Raw genomic sequence first — 18,402 nt, 5'->3', positions numbered from 1 at the left:
TCTGCAGCTCCTGCTGCCCTCTCTAGAACCCAATAGCCTTTTATCATGGAGAAATACCTATAATAAATTTCACATAAATATGTGTGTATGTCTACACACTTGCATATCCATATATATATGCATATCCACATCCATGTGATGTATAGATGTAGGGACACACCAATGCACACTTGCTCACTTTCATACTTCCTTCACAAGAATTTGAATAGAAGTAGATGTATGCATGAGAGAAGGCTGTCTTATGGTAAGTTGACTGTCAGGAGTGTCATGACCTACCTCTGTATGTATGTATGTGTGTATGTGTGTGTGTGTGTGTGTGTGTATTGTGCACATGTATAAATGATACCATCCTAGTCTTCCAAGTGTGATTCAATGAAGGGAGCCTAGGTAGTTTTAGGTGAAATTCATTGTAGGACAAATATTACCTATTTAAAAATGGAGAACCTTAGTAGTCTATCTCTATGAAGAGAAAATCTTTTAATATTCAGGAACTCCAGCATCTGCAGCTCAGATAGTTAAGCTACCTTCTGTGGGGGAACATAATGCTGCTACAACATGATTTCATAAAAAGACAGACTTTGCAACTTAAGAATGCTGAGGTAAGATCACAGAATTTCTAATTCAATAACTATTAAATATCTGCTGCTGTCTATGAAAGGTCCTGCACTGAGACCGAAGATATAATATGTATACTGTTGGTGTAACCTCTGGCTCAGTATTCTCACAAATATCCCTTTTTGGATGGAGGAGATCCCCTGGACCATCCAAAATGTGAGGGGTTGATTCTACCTCAAGTTGAATCTCCAGTATTTAATTTCTTTTGGGGAACCCTACATATATTTGTCTCATTTGAATTTTTTTGGTTTGTTTGAGCTAGCCTGCTTCGCCTATTGGAAGATTGGGTTTGTAGCACTTTGTTTAATTCCCTATGGTTTTACAGGAATCCATCAAAGAAGTTTGGGATTATCTTTGTATTTTATGGTCCCCAGAGGTATTTTGTCTGTGCTAATATTTAAGTTGCCCCATGTGCAGGAAGGATCAATGCAGAAATTTTCACCCAGGCCAGAAGTCCTTGTTGTAAGAGCCCCATGGTACTCCAGGAGCTTGTTTGATGAATTTGAGGAACAAGTTTGAGGAAAATTTTTTTCTTTTTTTTTCCTTTTTTTCTGCCTTTTTTTTGGTTTACTTCAAATTTTTCAGGTGTTTTTTTCCCTAGTTGATTTGAGTTGAAACAAGTTTATCTGATTATTGCTGATCACACCAATATGAGCTCTGAATGCTATACTAAGGGTCAGGCACAAATAAGCCATATGAACACTTAGGGTAGATTCTCTAAATATGCTCATTTCACATTTCTTTTGAACTACTTCACTTCTACTTTGCTTACAGAGCACAGCATCATCTTTGATGAGGGCACACCATGCTGGTTGATCCTGTGTCAATGTTTCCCATGTCACACACAATCAATCCCAAAATTCTTAAGTGAGACTTTGAGAGTGCCCTCATATAGCTTTTTCTGACCACCACGGGAGCACATGCCCTGTGTGAGTTCTCCATAAAGTAGTCTTTTTGGCAATCAATCAATCATTTGGCATTAGTTTGAAAGCTTGACAGTTTAGTCCAAGAAAGGACTTCAGTGTTTGGTATCTTATCCTGCCAGGTGGTCTTCAGAATCTTTCTAAAATATTCAAGTGGAAGTGATTCAGTTTCTTGGCATGGCACTGGTAGACTGTCCAGGTTTCACAGGCATATAGCAATGAGATCATCCCAATGGCTCTGTAGACCTTCAGTTTGGTAATCTATTTACCACACTTACCTTTGGAGCTTCCCAAACACTGAGCTAGTTCTGGCAATATCTCAACCTCATCATCAGTGTGTGCCTCTCTGAAAATGTACACTGCCAAGATAAGTGAATGTATCCACAGTGTTAGTTCCACATATAGATGGTGTGATTCTGGCTAATGGAGCACCTGTGTTTTCTTGTATTAATTGTTAGGCCAAAATTAGCAAAAGTAGCAGAGAACCAATCCATACCTCTTTGCATCTCAGCTTCAGAGGTTGCATTGAGCACATAATCTGTAAACAAAAAAGTCATGTGTCAATACTCCCTCCACAAGGCAGGTACAGCCTATTGGTAGTTGTAATATTATTGTAAACTCCAGGCATTCCACATATGGTAAGTCCTCCCAAAAGAAAAACAACAAACCAAACTATTAATTTTGAGATTGTCTAAGAACTGTGCTGAGTAGACTGCTTGGGTCTTTCTGTGGTATATAGAAGGCCATTAAGAATTGTGAGCTGGGGTCAGTTAGGTGACACAGTGGATAGAGCACTGGCCTTGGAGTCAGGAGTACCTAAGTTCAAATCTGGCCTCAGACACTTAATAATTTCCTAACTCTGTGACCTTGGGCAAGTCACTTAACCCCTTTGCCTTGCCAAAAAAAAACCCCAAACAAGCCAAGAATTGTGAGTCATGGGTTTTGTTAAATACTATTGTTAGAGAATATACTTGAAAGACTGTTGTATGAGTCTCTTCTGATTCCCAAAGGCCTTTCATGAATTAGGGATATGGATAGATGTACCCAAAACATCCCAGTTGATTTGCTGGGGACAGCAAATATTTCACTAAAGGTAGAATGTAGTAGGATTTTGGATTCCCATAAATTGCACTGCTTCCAGAGGGACATGTGCTCAATAGACCTTTGCTAAATACACATGCAGCCAAAGACTCCCTATTGCTTCCTTCATCCCTATAACAGAAGGTATGTCTAAGCTGATCAGTAACTGAGCCAAGAAGAGCCACCCTCTTAGTAAAGTAGGTTTCAAAAGGAGGGGACAGTCTTCATCCTCTCTTTTGGACTCTTCCAGCTCTTCCTTGGATTTCCAGCAAAGGGAGAGGGAGGACATATCTTCCCTCCAGTGCTTCAGCAAAAGCTGTTGTGGTTGCAATTGCAGTAATAACATATGCTTGTTTAGGTGAGCCTGATTATAGACTTAGGTCTCCAGATGCCTCTTCCACTTTTGTGTGTTTTTCTCTGAATACATAAAACTGAACATCAGTCCCAAGCAATGGATATTTCCAGCCTTGGCAACTACCTCATGAATTTGAGAGCTCTAAAGTACTTGAACTAGAAGCTGGTTGCCTGGTGGAGGATGTTTTATTTAATTATACCCTTCTCATAAGAAAAGGTGATTGTAATCATGAAGAGATTCCATACTTTGGCTATCCAGAAGACCTGAATCTTGAGTTGTTCAGACAATACAGATGGAAATAAAAATAAATCTGCACAGCTGTCTCACAAGTGTCTTTACTATAAGAGTGACAATGAATTGAAGTTTGTTTTAAATATGTGTTAAAACATACTTATAAGTTTTTTGTTTTAAGCATTTCTTTTGTGGTAGAGAAAATATACAGTTGTCCTAAACCTGATATGTACAACTTTGTACATTGAAAACTTTTCCAGTTGAGGACCCTATTAACCCATTTTAGAATATAGACTGTAGACATCAGAATTTCCAATAACATAGTCATACCTAAGCTTTTACTTGGGACTCTAGATACATAACAAACCAGAGAGCATGGGGAAAAGGCTGAATCTCCTTTTGGGGGGTTATGCTCTCCTAGGAACTTGCTCAGATCTCACAAATCCAGAGCAGGAATCCCATGTGAGAATGCCCAGAGGCATCATTTCTTACATTTGTATTTCAGTGTATGAGACAGTGCAGTTCAGTGGAAACTAAATTCTATTGAGTCCCCAGAACTTAGGTTCAGATCCCAAAGTAGCCAACTAACTCACTCTGTGACCTTAGCCCTTAACTTCTCTGGGCCCTTTATTTTCTTCCCTGTATGAAGAGAGTGGATGAGATGGTATCTGGAGTCCTTTCCAACTTTATGAATTTGTGACTTTCTATAGAATTTAGATTGACTCTGCTATGGTTCTCTCCCAGGAGGAATTGGTATTTTGAAAGCTTAGCTGAAAGAAGATGCTTCATCCAAAGAACTGAATGACTAATGGTAGAATGTTAAGCATCAGCCAAAGTTCCTCATATGCAATTCACATAAAGGAACTGTTGTAAAAGATCACAAGATAAAAAAAATCAAGAGCTTACTTATACCCACTGCTAAGACCACATTGCAGGGTGCTCAACTGATATCTTGAAGTGCTCTGGGATGCCAAATAACCCTTCCCCAAGCCTGCAGAGGTTTATAATGATAAAAATTAGTCTGGAACCAGCTGGGAAGGGGAATGGTCTTAGGTCTTTGGGGCAAAATACTTCAATTTCATTCCACTCCTTATAGAACCATACATAGCATACCAACTAGAAGGTCCTGAGACATAGTACTTACTATGTTCAGGCTCTGATCTCAGCTCTTTATAATTATTCTCTCATTTGAACCTCACAATAACCTTGAGAAGATGCTAATACCCCCATTTTATAGGTAAGGAAACTGAGGCAAACAAGACCCTCTGCAAATGTAATGTCAAAGGTGGTTAGGATCTTGGAACATGGAATATGAAAGCTGGAAAGGAACCTAGATTATAAAATCTCAGAACTGGAAGAGGCCTCTGAAACCATCTTATCCAATTCTTTAAGTTTTATAGATGGCTCAGAAGTTTACTACCTGTACGATGCTGGGAAAGTCACTTAAACTTCTCTGGGTTGTTGGTTCCATTTCTATAAGTCAGAGTGTTGGACTCAATCTCTCTTCTAGTTCTAAATCCTATGACTAAAAGTGACTTGAACAAAGTTTCACAATATGTTAGTGACTGAGCTGCAACTGGAACCTGAGATTCCTGGGTTCCCAGTCCAGGATTCATTGCACCCCATGGTGAATCTGCTTCTTCAATCATTCTCTTTGTGTAGCCCTGCAGCAGGACACACAAAGCGAGTCAAGTTGTGGAACTGAGCAGCTACATCTCCTGCCTCTGCCCACGAAACCACCAAATGATGCTGGAGCCCTACATGAAGGAAAACATTTAAAGACTTTACAGAACAAACCAGGAGCTGGTATTTCAAGGTGAAAAATAAAATCTTTATTTTGCTTATTTAAGCATGTGCACTACACAGGCATGCCCAAGTGGCTGACAAATGGCAATATATGAGGATGGGCACAAATGGCTCAAAAGCAAGTTCCCCTGCCCACTCTCCTATAAAAAGCTCTATATAAACTATGGACAGAATCAAACACCATTTTTTTTGCTCACATTTTAAAATCTTGTTTTAAAAATATTTTCCTAGCAGTAGTAATAGCAAGCAGGAGCTAAGTTCCCAAAACCTTCCACATTCTGTTTTCCAGAGATATAATTTCAGACATTGATATAGTGCTTTGCAAGGTTTTTTTAAGTGAATTCAAAGCCAGTATCTGTATCATGGGGTGTTCACAGCGACCTAATGGAGTATTCTTCTTGTTTTAAAGACTGGGTCACTAAAGCCAGGGAAATGAACTGCCTAGAATAATCATTTTTGGTAGAACCAGGACCAAAATCCAAATCCTCCGACTTCAGTCCAGCAATTATTCCTCTACATGAGACTCTCCAGATGCCTATACATATTTTGTAACACCTCACAGATTTTACCTTTCTTAGGCTTGATATCCTGGAGCTAACTGGAGGCTGGAACATGTTAGAGAAGCAAGAAATTATACTTTATCTTTCAGATGTTTTCCCTCAACAAGCATTTTTAGATGTGGGACAAGAATTTCTAATTTATTGGATAGGACCTCAGAGGCTCAAAACTGAAGCAGGACACCTCTCTATGACACCCCGAAGTGGGCATCCATCAATAGAATGTAGGGCAGGGATTTTCATTTTTAAAATTTTGATTTCCAGAACCCAACACAGTTCTTGGTAGAGAGTAGGCACTTAATAGATTCTTATTGATTGGTTGGTTACTGAAGAATTCTAGGGCTTCTAAGCTATCTTGAATAGTGCTGACTTTTTAATTTTACTATCAAAATCTGCCTCTTTGATACATTGTTCTGCCCTTTGAAACCATTCAAAAGTTTAGTCTTTCTTTTGATAGCCCTTCAAGAAATGGAAGGCAGCTTCAAAACTTCCCATCTTCCCAAGTCTTCATTAGGTTAAAAATCCCTAGCTCCTTCAAACTTATATAGGTGGTTTCAGGATTTCTCACCTACTTAGCTCTTTTTTTCTGGCTTATTTCTCATGAAGATGACCCTACATTTTTTAAGGCTATGTCAAAGGCACACAAACTTGGGCAAATCTTATCACAATCCCTGAATCTTGTTGCAAGTAATCTCCAAATCCTCCTAGTTTGACCCCTACCTGACACAAGAATTCCATCTTCTGCATCCTTAAGCTTGTTGGAATTTAATCAAAGATGTACAAGATCTACTGGAAGCTATAGCTTTGAAGACCTCTCTTTCCAGGCCTGTGCTGAGAGGCTGAGAATTGGGTTAGCATCAGTACAAACTAGTACCAAAGATTGGATCCTAAGAATCTTGACTTTCTAGAAGTTCCAGTGCAGATACTGAGAATGAAATCTACTTCTAATTTCTATCATTTTCCTCTGTTCTCTGGGGCCAAGCAGAAAAAGTCCACCTTCCATGTAAGAGCCTTACAGTTATTTCAGAACAGCAGTTTTGCCTCCTTACTTTCCAGCCCAGGTTTCTTTCCTCTAATCCCACTTCTTTCCTTGAATATGATGCAGATTTATCTATCAGTCCCCAATAGCCAGTTCCCTGATTCCTCCTGACTCTGGGAGCCATGTTTTTGCTTGTCTCAATCTCCCACTGTATCCTATGTCTCTTGGTGGGGTTAGCTTGGGAGATAAGAGAGTATTGGTAGAAATTGATCATCCTGGTCTAGACCCATGGCCTGATAATACAAGGAGAGGACCCCTGATTGGGGAAGGGTGTTTTCTTTCTATGCAGAAAAATGATTATGGGCCAGGGACAGGACTTGACAGTTGGGGGTAGTCAGGAATGGTACTTGTGCATCCTGGGGAGAGAACCTTCCCTGTGGTCCAGAGAAAATTAAAAATTCTCCCTTTTCAGGGGGCTCTGGATTTGAGGAAGGATGATAGGCCAGAGGGATATAACTCAGATTCTAGAACTCCCAAAGATAGCTGTTGACTATCTTTAGTCCTATGAGCCTAGAGTGTTTGTGATTCAGAGAATCCTCATGGGGCCTGGGGCATTATGGTGAAGGGAAAAACTTGATTAAATTTTGTTTTTATGGAGTACAGTTTAGGAGTTTTCTCACAGGGTGTGATTAGGCTCAGTTGTATAGGGGTTGTAATGGGCTTGGGGAGATTGGGGTTTGCTCCCTTTTCTTCTAGGGCCAGCAAGCAACTTCTCAATTGAATTATAATCCAACAATCACATTCCGGTGACCCTTCACTGCCTTTAACTTGTCACTTTCGAAGTTCACGATCAGCTTGTGCAGTCCAGACCAACGGGGCATTAGGTCCACTCGGGTTATGGCAACACTTTCAGGTTCCACTGGTTCAGAGCTGGAAGAAATAGAGATGATGGAAACCTGGATCTGATATGCACGCATGACCCCTGAGCAGGTCTCTTAGGGCAATACAGATAGGCTAGGGACAGGAGTGGAGAGGGAGGAGGAGGGCTATAGACAAACTTTAATTCACTTGAGTTGAACCACCACTTTCTGAGCTGTGTAGTTTTATCATCTGTTAAAAACTAGAAGGGACCTTGGGCTTCATCTAGTCCCATTCTATCCCTCACTCCTAATGTATATCTGCATATAGGATGCACAGAAGCATAACTATATGCATGTTTGTATGTTTGTGCATGACATGGTTACACATTTGTAAATGGATAAAATCCTAAAGCTTCTTAGATCTATAAGCAACATCAGAGACCATAAAGTTTTACAGGGAGGAACCTGAGACCTAAAGAAAAGTAACTTGCCCAAGGTCCCATGAGTGGCAGAGCTGAGACTTGAACCCAAGTCTTCTAACTCCCAAGACAGGGCTCAGAGTACAATCCTGTATATCTCTATCTATCTATCTATCTATCTATCTATCTATCTATCTATCTATCTATTGTTCTTTATGTATATGTGGATATATTCATGTATATGTGTATGCTGTATGGATGCATACATATAGGGATGTGATGTAAGTATATACTCATTATGGACCCATAGGAATGTAAGCATGGATTATGGGTATACGTCAGTATCAACAAGCAGGAATAGGACCATGAAGGTGAGATTAGTTTTTGATCTGTTGTAGTTAGACCAAAGGTAGTTCCAGAATCTTTTCCTAAATTGGGGATAGATAGAAATATGACCTTGAAAAGATGAGCCTGAGTAATCTCAGGGGAATCTGAAACCTACATCTGTATCTTTTGTATTTTAAATTTCTGCCTTCCCAGAGGTCACCAGGAGTCCTATCCCAGAACATATGAGGGAGTGGAAGGTTGGGCAAGATAGCTTCTAAGGTTCCTTTCAGGTCTAAATCAATGATCCCATAATCTTATAACCTCAAAGATTTCTTTCATTTCTAAATCCACACTCTTAGCTCCTTTGACAGACCCTTGTCTGGCATGGTCTCCAATTTCTTTGCTGTCTTGGTCACTCTCCTAGAAACTACAGTTTGTCAGTGACTTCTTTTCATAAAGTGACTCCTTCCTCCCCCTGAAGCCCCTTTCCATTTGTGTGAAGGGGACACTTACATCTCAACTCTCTTCTGCTCCTGAATCAGCCCAGCTCCCTCCACAGTGAAGATGCAATCAAGCAAGGGAATTTGGAGGGGATTTTTAACAGACAATTCAGCCACCAGTTTCCGGTTTTTCTTGGGTTCTCCTAGGATCTGCAATGGACAGAAGAATGATATAAACCATTGAAAAAAGAGCAAAAGGTATGACTAGAGGTAGAAGAAACACTGACCTGGGGACCCAGAATGTTCTAGTCCCACTTCTACTGTGAAGTCTTGGACAAATCCCTTCATCTTTCTTGATCTCAGTTTCTTCATGTATAAAGTAGGGATAATAATCCCTGCTCTACTTCCATTCATAGGACCATTGAAAGTATCAACATTTAGTAAAGAATAAAGAGTAAAATTTTTCTTGACTCCTGCCACTGGAGACATTTGTTACAGGTATATAGTTTTCCAAGAACTGGGGTCTGTGACTCAGTTAAGAGCATGATCTTAAAGGGACTCATGTTTCGGGTTTGATTTTCATGGACCCAATTAACTTTGTTCTGTTCCAGGATCTGAGAGGTCACCACAACTCTGGTTGGTCACTGCTACTACTCTCAAGTGGAAATAATCCAAGGAGAAAGTAGATGATTCAGTGGCATGTATTCTCACTAATAATTACTCATATTTCTATAGTGACCAATTTTCCTCACAATAGCCCTCTGAGTTACTATTTTTTATCCCCATTTTACAGTTGGGTGAACTAAGGTTCAGCTAGTTCATGTTGGTATTTAGATTTGCATCCTGGTCTATCCTGAATCCAAGTCCATCATCCTTTTCATTATTCCTCAGAGACACATTTAAAAAATTTTTATTTATTAAGGAAATGGAATTGAGTGACTTGCCCAAGGTTACACAACTAGGCAATTATTAAGTGTCTAAGGTTGGATTTAAACTCAGGTCCTCCTGACTTCAGGGCCAGTGTTCTATCCACTGCACTATCTAGCTGCCCCTAGAGACACATTCTTAAGACATGTGTCCTATTGCTAGGGTCATTTACATGATCTTGTTATAGAAGAGCTTTTAAACTTATGATTAGCTTATTATTACTAATATAGAAATATATTAAACATGATTGTAAATATAGATTGTCAGATTACTATTATCATGGGAAGGGGTGAGGGAAGGGAGGAAGGAATGTGAAACACAAAATCTTACAAAAAATGTTGAAAATTATCTTTAGAAAAAATAAAATAAAAAATTTTCATAAGTAAGTAATCAAAGAATTATAGAATGGTAGAACTGGAAGGAATTTTAGAACACAGAAAATAGAATATCAGGACTGGAAGAAACATTAGAATGTCAGATCTAGAAGGGAGTTTCCAGATCATTTAATAATAAAATAATAATAATAATAATAATAATTCAATACAAAACACAAGAGGTTGGTGCTATTATTATCTCCATGTTATAAATGTGGAAACTGAGGTAGATAGAGGTTGAATGACTTGCCCACCATCATAGATCTAGAAGTAGGTGAGACCAAATTTGAATTAAGCTCTTCCTGACTCTAGGCCAAATACTCTAGCCATTGCATCACCTGTTGCTGCCAACACTCATTTTATAGACAAACTAAGGCAGAGAGAGAGTGAGGAAGAGAAGCAGATATGTGCTATTAGCTCTGCCCTGCTTCTGCCTCTGTGGGGAGGGGGCTCCATTTGTGCCCCTTCACCCAGTCCCTGGGAGACCCCTGGAGACTGCAATGTGGTTATCTACCTTTCATTTCTTCCCTTAATCTCTGACCTACCTTTTGAGATGGGTTGGGCCACTGTTCTCCTTACCCTGATATTGATGTTCGGATTCATCAGGTAGATGTCTCGCTCAGCCATCATGAAAGTGTGGGTCTGTTGGTGTTGAAGGAGCATATTCACCTTAATAAGGTTGCTTTCAGTCAGATGGTCGCTGTAACTGGAGTACATAATCCTCAGGGGTATTTTTATCTCTGGAAGAAAAATCAGGAAAAGATCATCTTTATTATTTGGCATATATATGTATATGTTTATATTTCCCTATTAACATGAGTGGTGAGAATGGCTGGTCTTCAACTGCTTTCCTCCCAAGAATCCATCCCTAAGAGAGTAGTGGGCAGAGAATAGGTAAGGATCTGAGAATCATTCCCTGTTGTCTAGTTTCTGTACATCTCCATTATAGACTATGATTTCTTTCATCTTTTAAAAACTGCTCACTTTCTTTAAACTCCCATGGTTACTGCCAGACTTTATCCAGCAGCTGCCTCCTAGCCTGTCTTGCCACCTCCAGCAAATTTTCTGACCTTCCTCCCCTCCCCTGCAATTCACAGTGTCAGACCTTCTTTCTGATCACTTCTCATTGAAAGAAGGAACAAATGAAAAGATAATGAGCATTTACTAGATACCTATCCTACATGATCCTATGATTGTTGTTAGGAAAATTGGGAAATAAAAATAAAATGTACAGCAGCCTTGACTGGAAGGGATAAATTCAGGGGGTCAAGAGAATAAGAGTGGCCATTTTAGTGTTGAAGGGACAACAGTATGGACAGGGAGACAGCCCAAGAGCAAACCTCTATCAAAGCCAGAAAATCTTATGCTTCAAGGCTCCTGTGGCTGACAGAAACATTAAACCATTCTGGTTTGGCTTCCTGTCTTCCCATTTCATGGAAATGTCCTAGATCTTGTCATTAAAGGAATAACAACTGCAGGCAGTTCTGGTGAATTCTTGCTCTTATATGGGGAGTAGGGTGTGGAGGGTAGGGGGTAGGATGTCAAGGTGGTTGCTGCTGAGTAACCTGGGGGAAGGAAAGGAATCTTGGACTAGGAGCTGGAAGACATATGTTCACGGACTGGGTCTTCCACTTCCTCATGACCAGAGAATGTTCTTCCCTTCTATTTTCACAGGGGCAGGAGGGAGTAAGGGGGATGACTTAGTTTTTTTTGTTTGTTTGTTTTTTTTATTTTTGCTAGGCAATGGGGTTAAGTGGCTTGCCCAAGGCCACACAGCTAGGTAATTATTAAGTGTCTGAGGTTGGATTTGAATTCAGGTACTCCTGACTCCAGGGCCGGTGCTTTATCCACTGCACCACCTAGCTGCCCCGACTTAGGTTTTTTAACATGTAAAATGAGGTTAGACTAGATTATCTTGGAGTCCCTTTCCAACTCTAGCTCCTTTCCTCTCTGACCTTCAGTTTCCACATCTGTGAAATGGAGATGATGACCCTTGAACTACCATCTCCAAAGGCTTCTTATGAGGATCAAATGTGATCATAGTCCATGAAAATTTATAATTAAAAAGGATGAATGGGGTAGGAATGGTTAAGGGACTGGACTTAGTGACAGGAAAATGCTGGTTCAAATCCTCAGAGATTTTTTTTTAGATAGATGACTCTAAGCAAGTTTCCCTGGGCCTTGGTTCATTCATCTATAAATGAGGAGATTGGACTTGATGATCTCTAAAGACCCTCCCACCTCTAAATCTAAGATTGATTAAATCTGCCCAGAGCTGTTGGAGGTCAAAATTCAAATCTAGGGTGCTCTCCATTACACCAGGCTACCACCTCCTAGCTGGAGGATATTTGTTATAAAAGAGAAAAGGGAATACTCATTTATCTAATATCTCTTAAGTACCAGTAACCAATTAAGTTCCCTTCAAAAATCTTAGCCCATTTTATTCTCACAAACCTTCAAGGCAGGTGTCATTATATGGTTAAGGAAATAAGGCAAACAAATTTAAGTGATTTTCCCAGGTCACACAGCTAGGAAGTGTAAGGCAGAATTTGAACTCAGGTCCTTCTGATTCCAGGCTCAGTGCCCCAGCCACTGTATTACCAACTTCCTCTAAAACTATGTAAACAACAGCTACTGGGCAGGAAACTGGAAATTTCTTTGCTATAGATATCTTTCGTGAGAGAAATCTCTCTACCAATTCAGATCAGCAAATTACAGTTTTACAAAGTTAATTAGGAGTTCTGAGACTCTAAGTGACCTATCTAGGGACATATAGGCAGTGTATATCTGACAAAGGACTTGAACCTAGACCTTGACCCTGAGGCCTGCTTTCTAACATACTTAAAATTTCCTCTTCAGTTATTAATATTATTATTATCATCATTACTATAAGTGACTAAGTGACACATTGGAAGAGGGCACTGGACTTGGAGTGAAGAAAACCTGAATTCATTTCCTCTCTTAAACATTGACTGGCTATGAATCTGTAGGCAAATCACTTAATCTCTCTCAGCCTCAGTTTCTTCATTTGTAAAATGGGGACAATAATAACACCTATCTCCCAGAGTGATTACAAGGATCTGATGAGATCATATATGTAGAATCCAAACCTTAAAGTACTCTATTTTGATATTCAGTTGTTTTTCACTTGTATTGGACTCTTTGTGACCCCATTTGAGATTTTTTCCATCAGACAGAGTGGTTTTTTCCCACTTCCTTTTCCAGCTCATTTTACAGATGAGGAAACTGAGACAAACAAGATTAAGTGACTTACTCAGGGTCACACTGCTGGGACAATTCTGAGACTGGATTTAAACTCAAAAAGATGAATCTTATTAACTCCAGGTAAGGTATTTTATTTACTGTGCATCTAGCTACCCTAAATACTCCATTATTTAATATAAATATAAATACTATTATTAATGGAGGGAAAGGGGTATATATCCTTCTCTTCCTACCCTTCTACCTGTGTTTTCATTTATAACAGAATTCAGTCTGTCAGGAACACATTCACAAGGACTTGAGAACACTTACAAAAGAATTTCCCTTGGACAGGCTTAATGAAGGGCAGAGACAAACATGGGTAATGAGTAAGCAGATCCTATCTGAGAGACAAATGGTGATTAAATAGCTGTGGGAAGAAGAATAGTTTTGGAGGAAGCTTTGACCTGCTAATTTAATGGACTATCAATTTTATTCCCTCTATACCAGGCAATTTTGGAGAGAGGTCTCCCTCCTTCCACCCTCCCTTTTGGAAACTTACAAGTCTGCCTAAGATTATTGATGAGAAACCTAGATGGCCTGAGATGCAAGAGAGCTGAATACAGACTTCTTAAGTCTATCTCTTCTCCCTTCACTCCAAACTCCATGTGATTTTCTTTTTAAAAGAAATATTCCTGAAGCCCAAGTATGACCATGTTATTCCCCTGATCAAACTCCTGTGGTTCCTTATTGCCTCTAGGTACAAATTCATTCTCCTCTGAGTGTCAATTGAAGCCCTTCTATGTTCACTAAGAGAAGTGGTCCAAAGGATATGGACAACAGATCTCTGTGTGTCATTTGAAGCCCTTCTATGACTATACTAGAGAAGTGGTCCAAAGGTTTTGGACAATAGATCAAAAGAAGAACTGCAAATAGTTAATGGCCATTTGAAAGGATGCTCTGAATCACTAATAACAAGAGACTGGAAAATCAAAGCAACCTGAAGATTTCACATCATTCTTAGCTAATTGACAAAGATAACAAAAGATTGGAATAGTCAAATGCTGAAGAGGTTTTTAAAAGGCAAGTACCCAATGTTGGTGGAGCAGTGCATCAGTACGAACATTCTAGAAAGCAATTTGGAATTACACAAACAAAATGTGTATATTACCCTAAGGAGGGGTATTCACAAATTGAGGAAAATTGAAGTAGAATCAGAAAAGCAATAATACACAATGATGAAAACAGTAGAAATGGAAGAAGAAGAAGAAGAAACCCACCAACCCCAAAACAATCCAAACTGAATCTGACAAAACTAGGACTAATCTTGACTCATAGTTCTCCATACATCCAAAAACAAGATTCTCTGCTGGCTTACTAGTCATAAAGATTAAAATATAGGGGTATAGTTTAGGCCAATAGATGCAGTTTGACCACAGTACTTCTTGAGTCTGCTGCTAGTTTGTAGTGTCACCTTAGACACACCACTTCTCTTTTTTGAACCTATTCAGTTTTCTCCTTTGTAAAATGAGGTAGTTTGTCTTTAAGTTTTTTTTCAGATCCTGACATTCCATTTTCTAAGTGCCTTATTAGGACCAACATTCCTGCAAATGATGAACCCTAAACCCCTCCACTGGTCTGGGGCAGACTAGTAGAATGGATGGATTTATTTCAGGTAGGATTATCAATTCAATTCAATTTCAGTACATCTCTCTAGAGAGATCATGGCTAGGAAGATGGAGATCCAAGTCCCAGCTCTGATACCCACTGGCTATGTGATCAAATTAATCACTAAACTTCTCAGTTCTCAAGGTACCTCTTTAAGACTATAAGGTGTTGGGGTAGCTAAGTGGCACAGTGGATAGAGCACCAGCCCTGGAGTCAGGAGTACCTGAGTTCAAATCAGACCTCAGACACTTAATAATTACCTAGCTGTGTGGCCTTGGGCAAGCCTCTTAACCCCATTGCCTTGCAAAATAAAACAAAACAAAAACCTAAAAAAAAGACTATAAGTTGTTGAACAGTTGAATGATCTGTATTGTTAGAGGGTAATTGCCTCACCTAGGTCATCCTATACTGACACAATCACTAGTCTGGGCAAAAGTAATAAGAAGACCACAGAAGAACTACCAGAAAACAGAGCTAAAATCCCTGAAATTGGAGTTAAAACAAAAAGGAAGTAGGCTGTCCTTCCAGCCTCAATCAGTTTGGAAAATCCCAGGGTTTAATTGGTGGGTTATTCTGTTTTCTTCCTCTCTCTGTTTCTGTCTCTGTCTCTGTTTCTTTCTCTCTCTCTGTCTCTGTCTCTGTCTCTCTCTCTCTGTCTCTCTCTCTCTCTCTCTCTCTGTGTGTGTGTGTGTGTGTGTGTGTGTGTGTGTGTGCTTGTTGCTCTGGTTATCAGAAGTTGTTTTTTAATATTGCACCTGAAGTTTTTAAAATAAAATTGAAAGAAAATTCTCTGAAAAAAAAGGATGCAGGAGAGGTTTCCTGGAATTTAGAGTGTATCACTCCTTGGTGAGATAACGCCCAGCCTTGTGTTAAGACAGAGACAATAAGCAAGTGTCGAAATATGGTCAGTTTTGATGAGAGAGAAAAAATTATTCTGATTGCAGTCAGGAAACCCTCTATAAGGAGATAGTGTGGGACCCGTGAAATGACCACTTCTGGATTCCTCCAACTAGGAGGAGGTCTAGATTTGAACCCTGAATGCTTAGAAGAGTAAAACAGACAGGTGGCATTCGATTGTACCTGAGAGATTATCTTCACTCACCAGTTTGCAGGAAGGGATAACAAAGTCTAATGAGGGTTTGCCAAAGTCATGTGTCAGGCAAGTAGAAGAACTAGGACTCAAACTCCAGTCTTCTGATTCCCTAGATATGTCACATTATCTTTCCAGGCCTCTATTTCAAGTTGCCTTATCAGAACCTATGTAATCTTTTAGGACTGGCCATTGAAGAAACAGACTATTTCATTTTTGTCTTTATATTTCCATCACTTAGCATGGTAAATGGCACCTGTAATTGCTTTTAAAAATGTTTGTTCTTACTAGCTGTCTGACCATGGGCAAAAAAGGAAAAATGTTTGTTGATTGTTCCTCATGGCATTCCTGTAGGGTAGTTAGTCCTAGGATTATAATTTCTATTCTACCTAGGTGGAAATTGATATTCAGGAAAGTTCAATGTTTTGTCTATGGTCACATAGCTAATAAGGGATTCAATCCCGACCATATGGCTGCAAATGTGGCATTCCTTCCATAATGACAGATTGTCAAGAGTTAAGTAGTAAAAGATAGATGCCTACTGCCTTTCTTTCTTTGGTGAAGGTGTGGCATCACTATCACTTAAGGTTGGCAGAAGAAGAAGGTCTGATCTTAGCTGAAAGGGGAAAAAAGGAAAGCAAATGATTTTTGTGTAACTGCTAGAAGGAAGGAATCAAGGTAGAAGAAGGCGTATGCCTTTCAGGTGTCACCTCCATCTCACTTTCTTTCCTGTTGATGCCAGTTCTAGAGGATTTCATTTTCCTGAACTGTCTAGGGCCAGATACTTCAGTGCTGGGATCTATTTAGACAGGAATTCAAATTGGTAATGTGGGTAAAAATTCTGGAAAATGCAACATAACTGCGTCAGCTTCGATACTTAAAGAACACCTGCTAAGTGATAATGTGCATGTGATCTTACCAGACAAGGGTTCCACAGTCACACAGGACATCTCTTTCTTGGAACATTCAGGCCCAAGTCTTCCATTGTAGCTGACTGTGCGGGCACTTAGCAGTAGCCAGTAGTTTTGCTCCTCTGACGAAATGTTGTTGATCACACCAAAGACATCAAAGTTGTTTCCTTTGTTCATATCTGGGGACACTTTGATTCTAATCTTCTGTTTCTCCTCTGGATGCTCTTCTTTAGCGGCCAGCTTGTTCAGGTGATTTGCTTTTTTATATGTCTCCCGTTCCTCCATGGATCCTGAGATATGAAAGAATGTTTCAGTGAGCAGCAACAACATGGAGTGTGCATGTGTAGGAGTGCACGAAACAACAATAATATTAATAACATTTATAGAGCACCTTCAGGTTTGTGAAGTGCTTGCCATACTTAAAGTTCCTCTGACCCTCATAAGACCATTATGAGAGGTGGATGCTATTACTACAAAGAAGAAAATAGACTCAGAGAGATAAGTGACTTGCCCAGGGACATAGCTAACAAATATCTGAGGATTAAAATTTCCTGAGTTCAACACCAACACTCTTTTCACAAATTTCACACTATCTTCTCAGGTGAAAAGAGGCCATCTCAAATCATTCTCCCTTTGATCACAGACTTCAGGGTCTCAGAAGGACTGAATCTTAAATCATGGAATCATTAACAGTTGACTCTACAAAGTGATATAAATATTTGAAGATATTTACAAAATATTTCAAGGTTGGTAAAGTGCATTACAAATATTGTTTGCTTTGAATCTCGCAGCCACACTGTATAGGAAGTATTATCTCCATTATTTAAGGAGACTGAGGTTCATAGCAGCAGAGTAGGGTTCATATCTAGGCCTCTCCCAAATCCAAGTTCAACACTCTCTCCACTAAGCCATTCTGTTCACAGAATAAGTGGAAGGAGAACTAATTTTTTAGTATCAGGAAATCCGGAGTCAACTCCTACTCCATTGTTAACTTTATCTGACAGAGTCATTTGCTCTTTCACAACCTCAATGTTTCTCTATAAAATGAGGAAATGTCTACTAATTGTCTAATGTCTAATCCTTCAAAACTCCAAACTATAAATTACTTAAAAATCCCCTCCACTTGAATCATCCATCCCTGCTAGCCATTGTCCCTATATACCTCACCTCTATTTGGTAGCTAAACTCCTTGAAAAGGTTGTTTAGATTACATTACTATATCCACTTCCTCTCTCACTCTTTTTTTTTTGTTTGTTTTGTTTTTGCAAGGCAATGGAGTGCCCAAGATCACACAGCTAGGTAATTGTTAAGTGTTTGAGGCTGGATTTGAACTCAGGTCCTTCTGATCCCAGGGCTGGTGCTCTATCCACTGCACCACCTAGCTGCCCCATCTCTCATTCTTTTTAACTCTTTAAAGTCTAGTTTCCAATCTCATCTATTTTTTTTCCATTTTCAACCTTATTTCTCAGCAATCACCTTTGTCACCTTTATATGTTTTTCTTTTTAGGTTTCTATGATGCTGCTCTATCCTGGTACTCCTCCTGGTATCTCCTCCTCCCTGCCTGCTTCATCTCAGTCTCCTTTGTTGGATTTTCACTGAGGCCATGCTCAATAGAGGTGAGTATCTACCAGGGCTCTG

General features: G+C 39.6%; 2 protein-coding genes across 2 annotated transcripts in view; one reads left to right on the top strand and one right to left on the bottom strand.

Moving 5' to 3' along the window:
* RPRD1B (regulation of nuclear pre-mRNA domain containing 1B) overlaps positions 1-9,786 on the top strand; it is a 119,170-nt gene extending 109,384 nt beyond the window's left edge. Inside the window, exon 11 of the transcript XR_012473694.1 lies at positions 4,867-9,786. The gene's annotated coding sequence lies outside the window, so the exon portion shown is untranslated. The remainder of the gene's footprint in view (positions 1-4,866) is intronic.
* The window catches only part of TGM2 (transglutaminase 2), a 58,191-nt gene continuing 44,802 nt past the window's right edge, over positions 5,014-18,402 (bottom strand). The window contains exons 10-13 of the mRNA XM_074211909.1: positions 16,772-17,053; positions 10,473-10,633; positions 8,666-8,802; positions 5,014-7,476 (exon numbers count right to left, since the gene is read on the bottom strand). Coding sequence (XP_074068010.1) covers positions 7,329-7,476; positions 8,666-8,802; positions 10,473-10,633; positions 16,772-17,053 — 728 coding nt within the window. The 3' untranslated portion in view covers positions 5,014-7,328. The remainder of the gene's footprint in view (positions 7,477-8,665; positions 8,803-10,472; positions 10,634-16,771; positions 17,054-18,402) is intronic.

The sequence above is a fragment of the Macrotis lagotis genome, chromosome 1 (assembly GCF_037893015.1).
Source record: "Macrotis lagotis isolate mMagLag1 chromosome 1, bilby.v1.9.chrom.fasta, whole genome shotgun sequence".
In the NCBI taxonomy this organism is placed as follows: domain Eukaryota; kingdom Metazoa; phylum Chordata; class Mammalia; order Peramelemorphia; family Peramelidae; genus Macrotis; species Macrotis lagotis.
The sequence above is the reverse complement of the archived record's forward strand: the minus strand, read 5'-3'. Positions and strand labels throughout refer to the sequence as shown.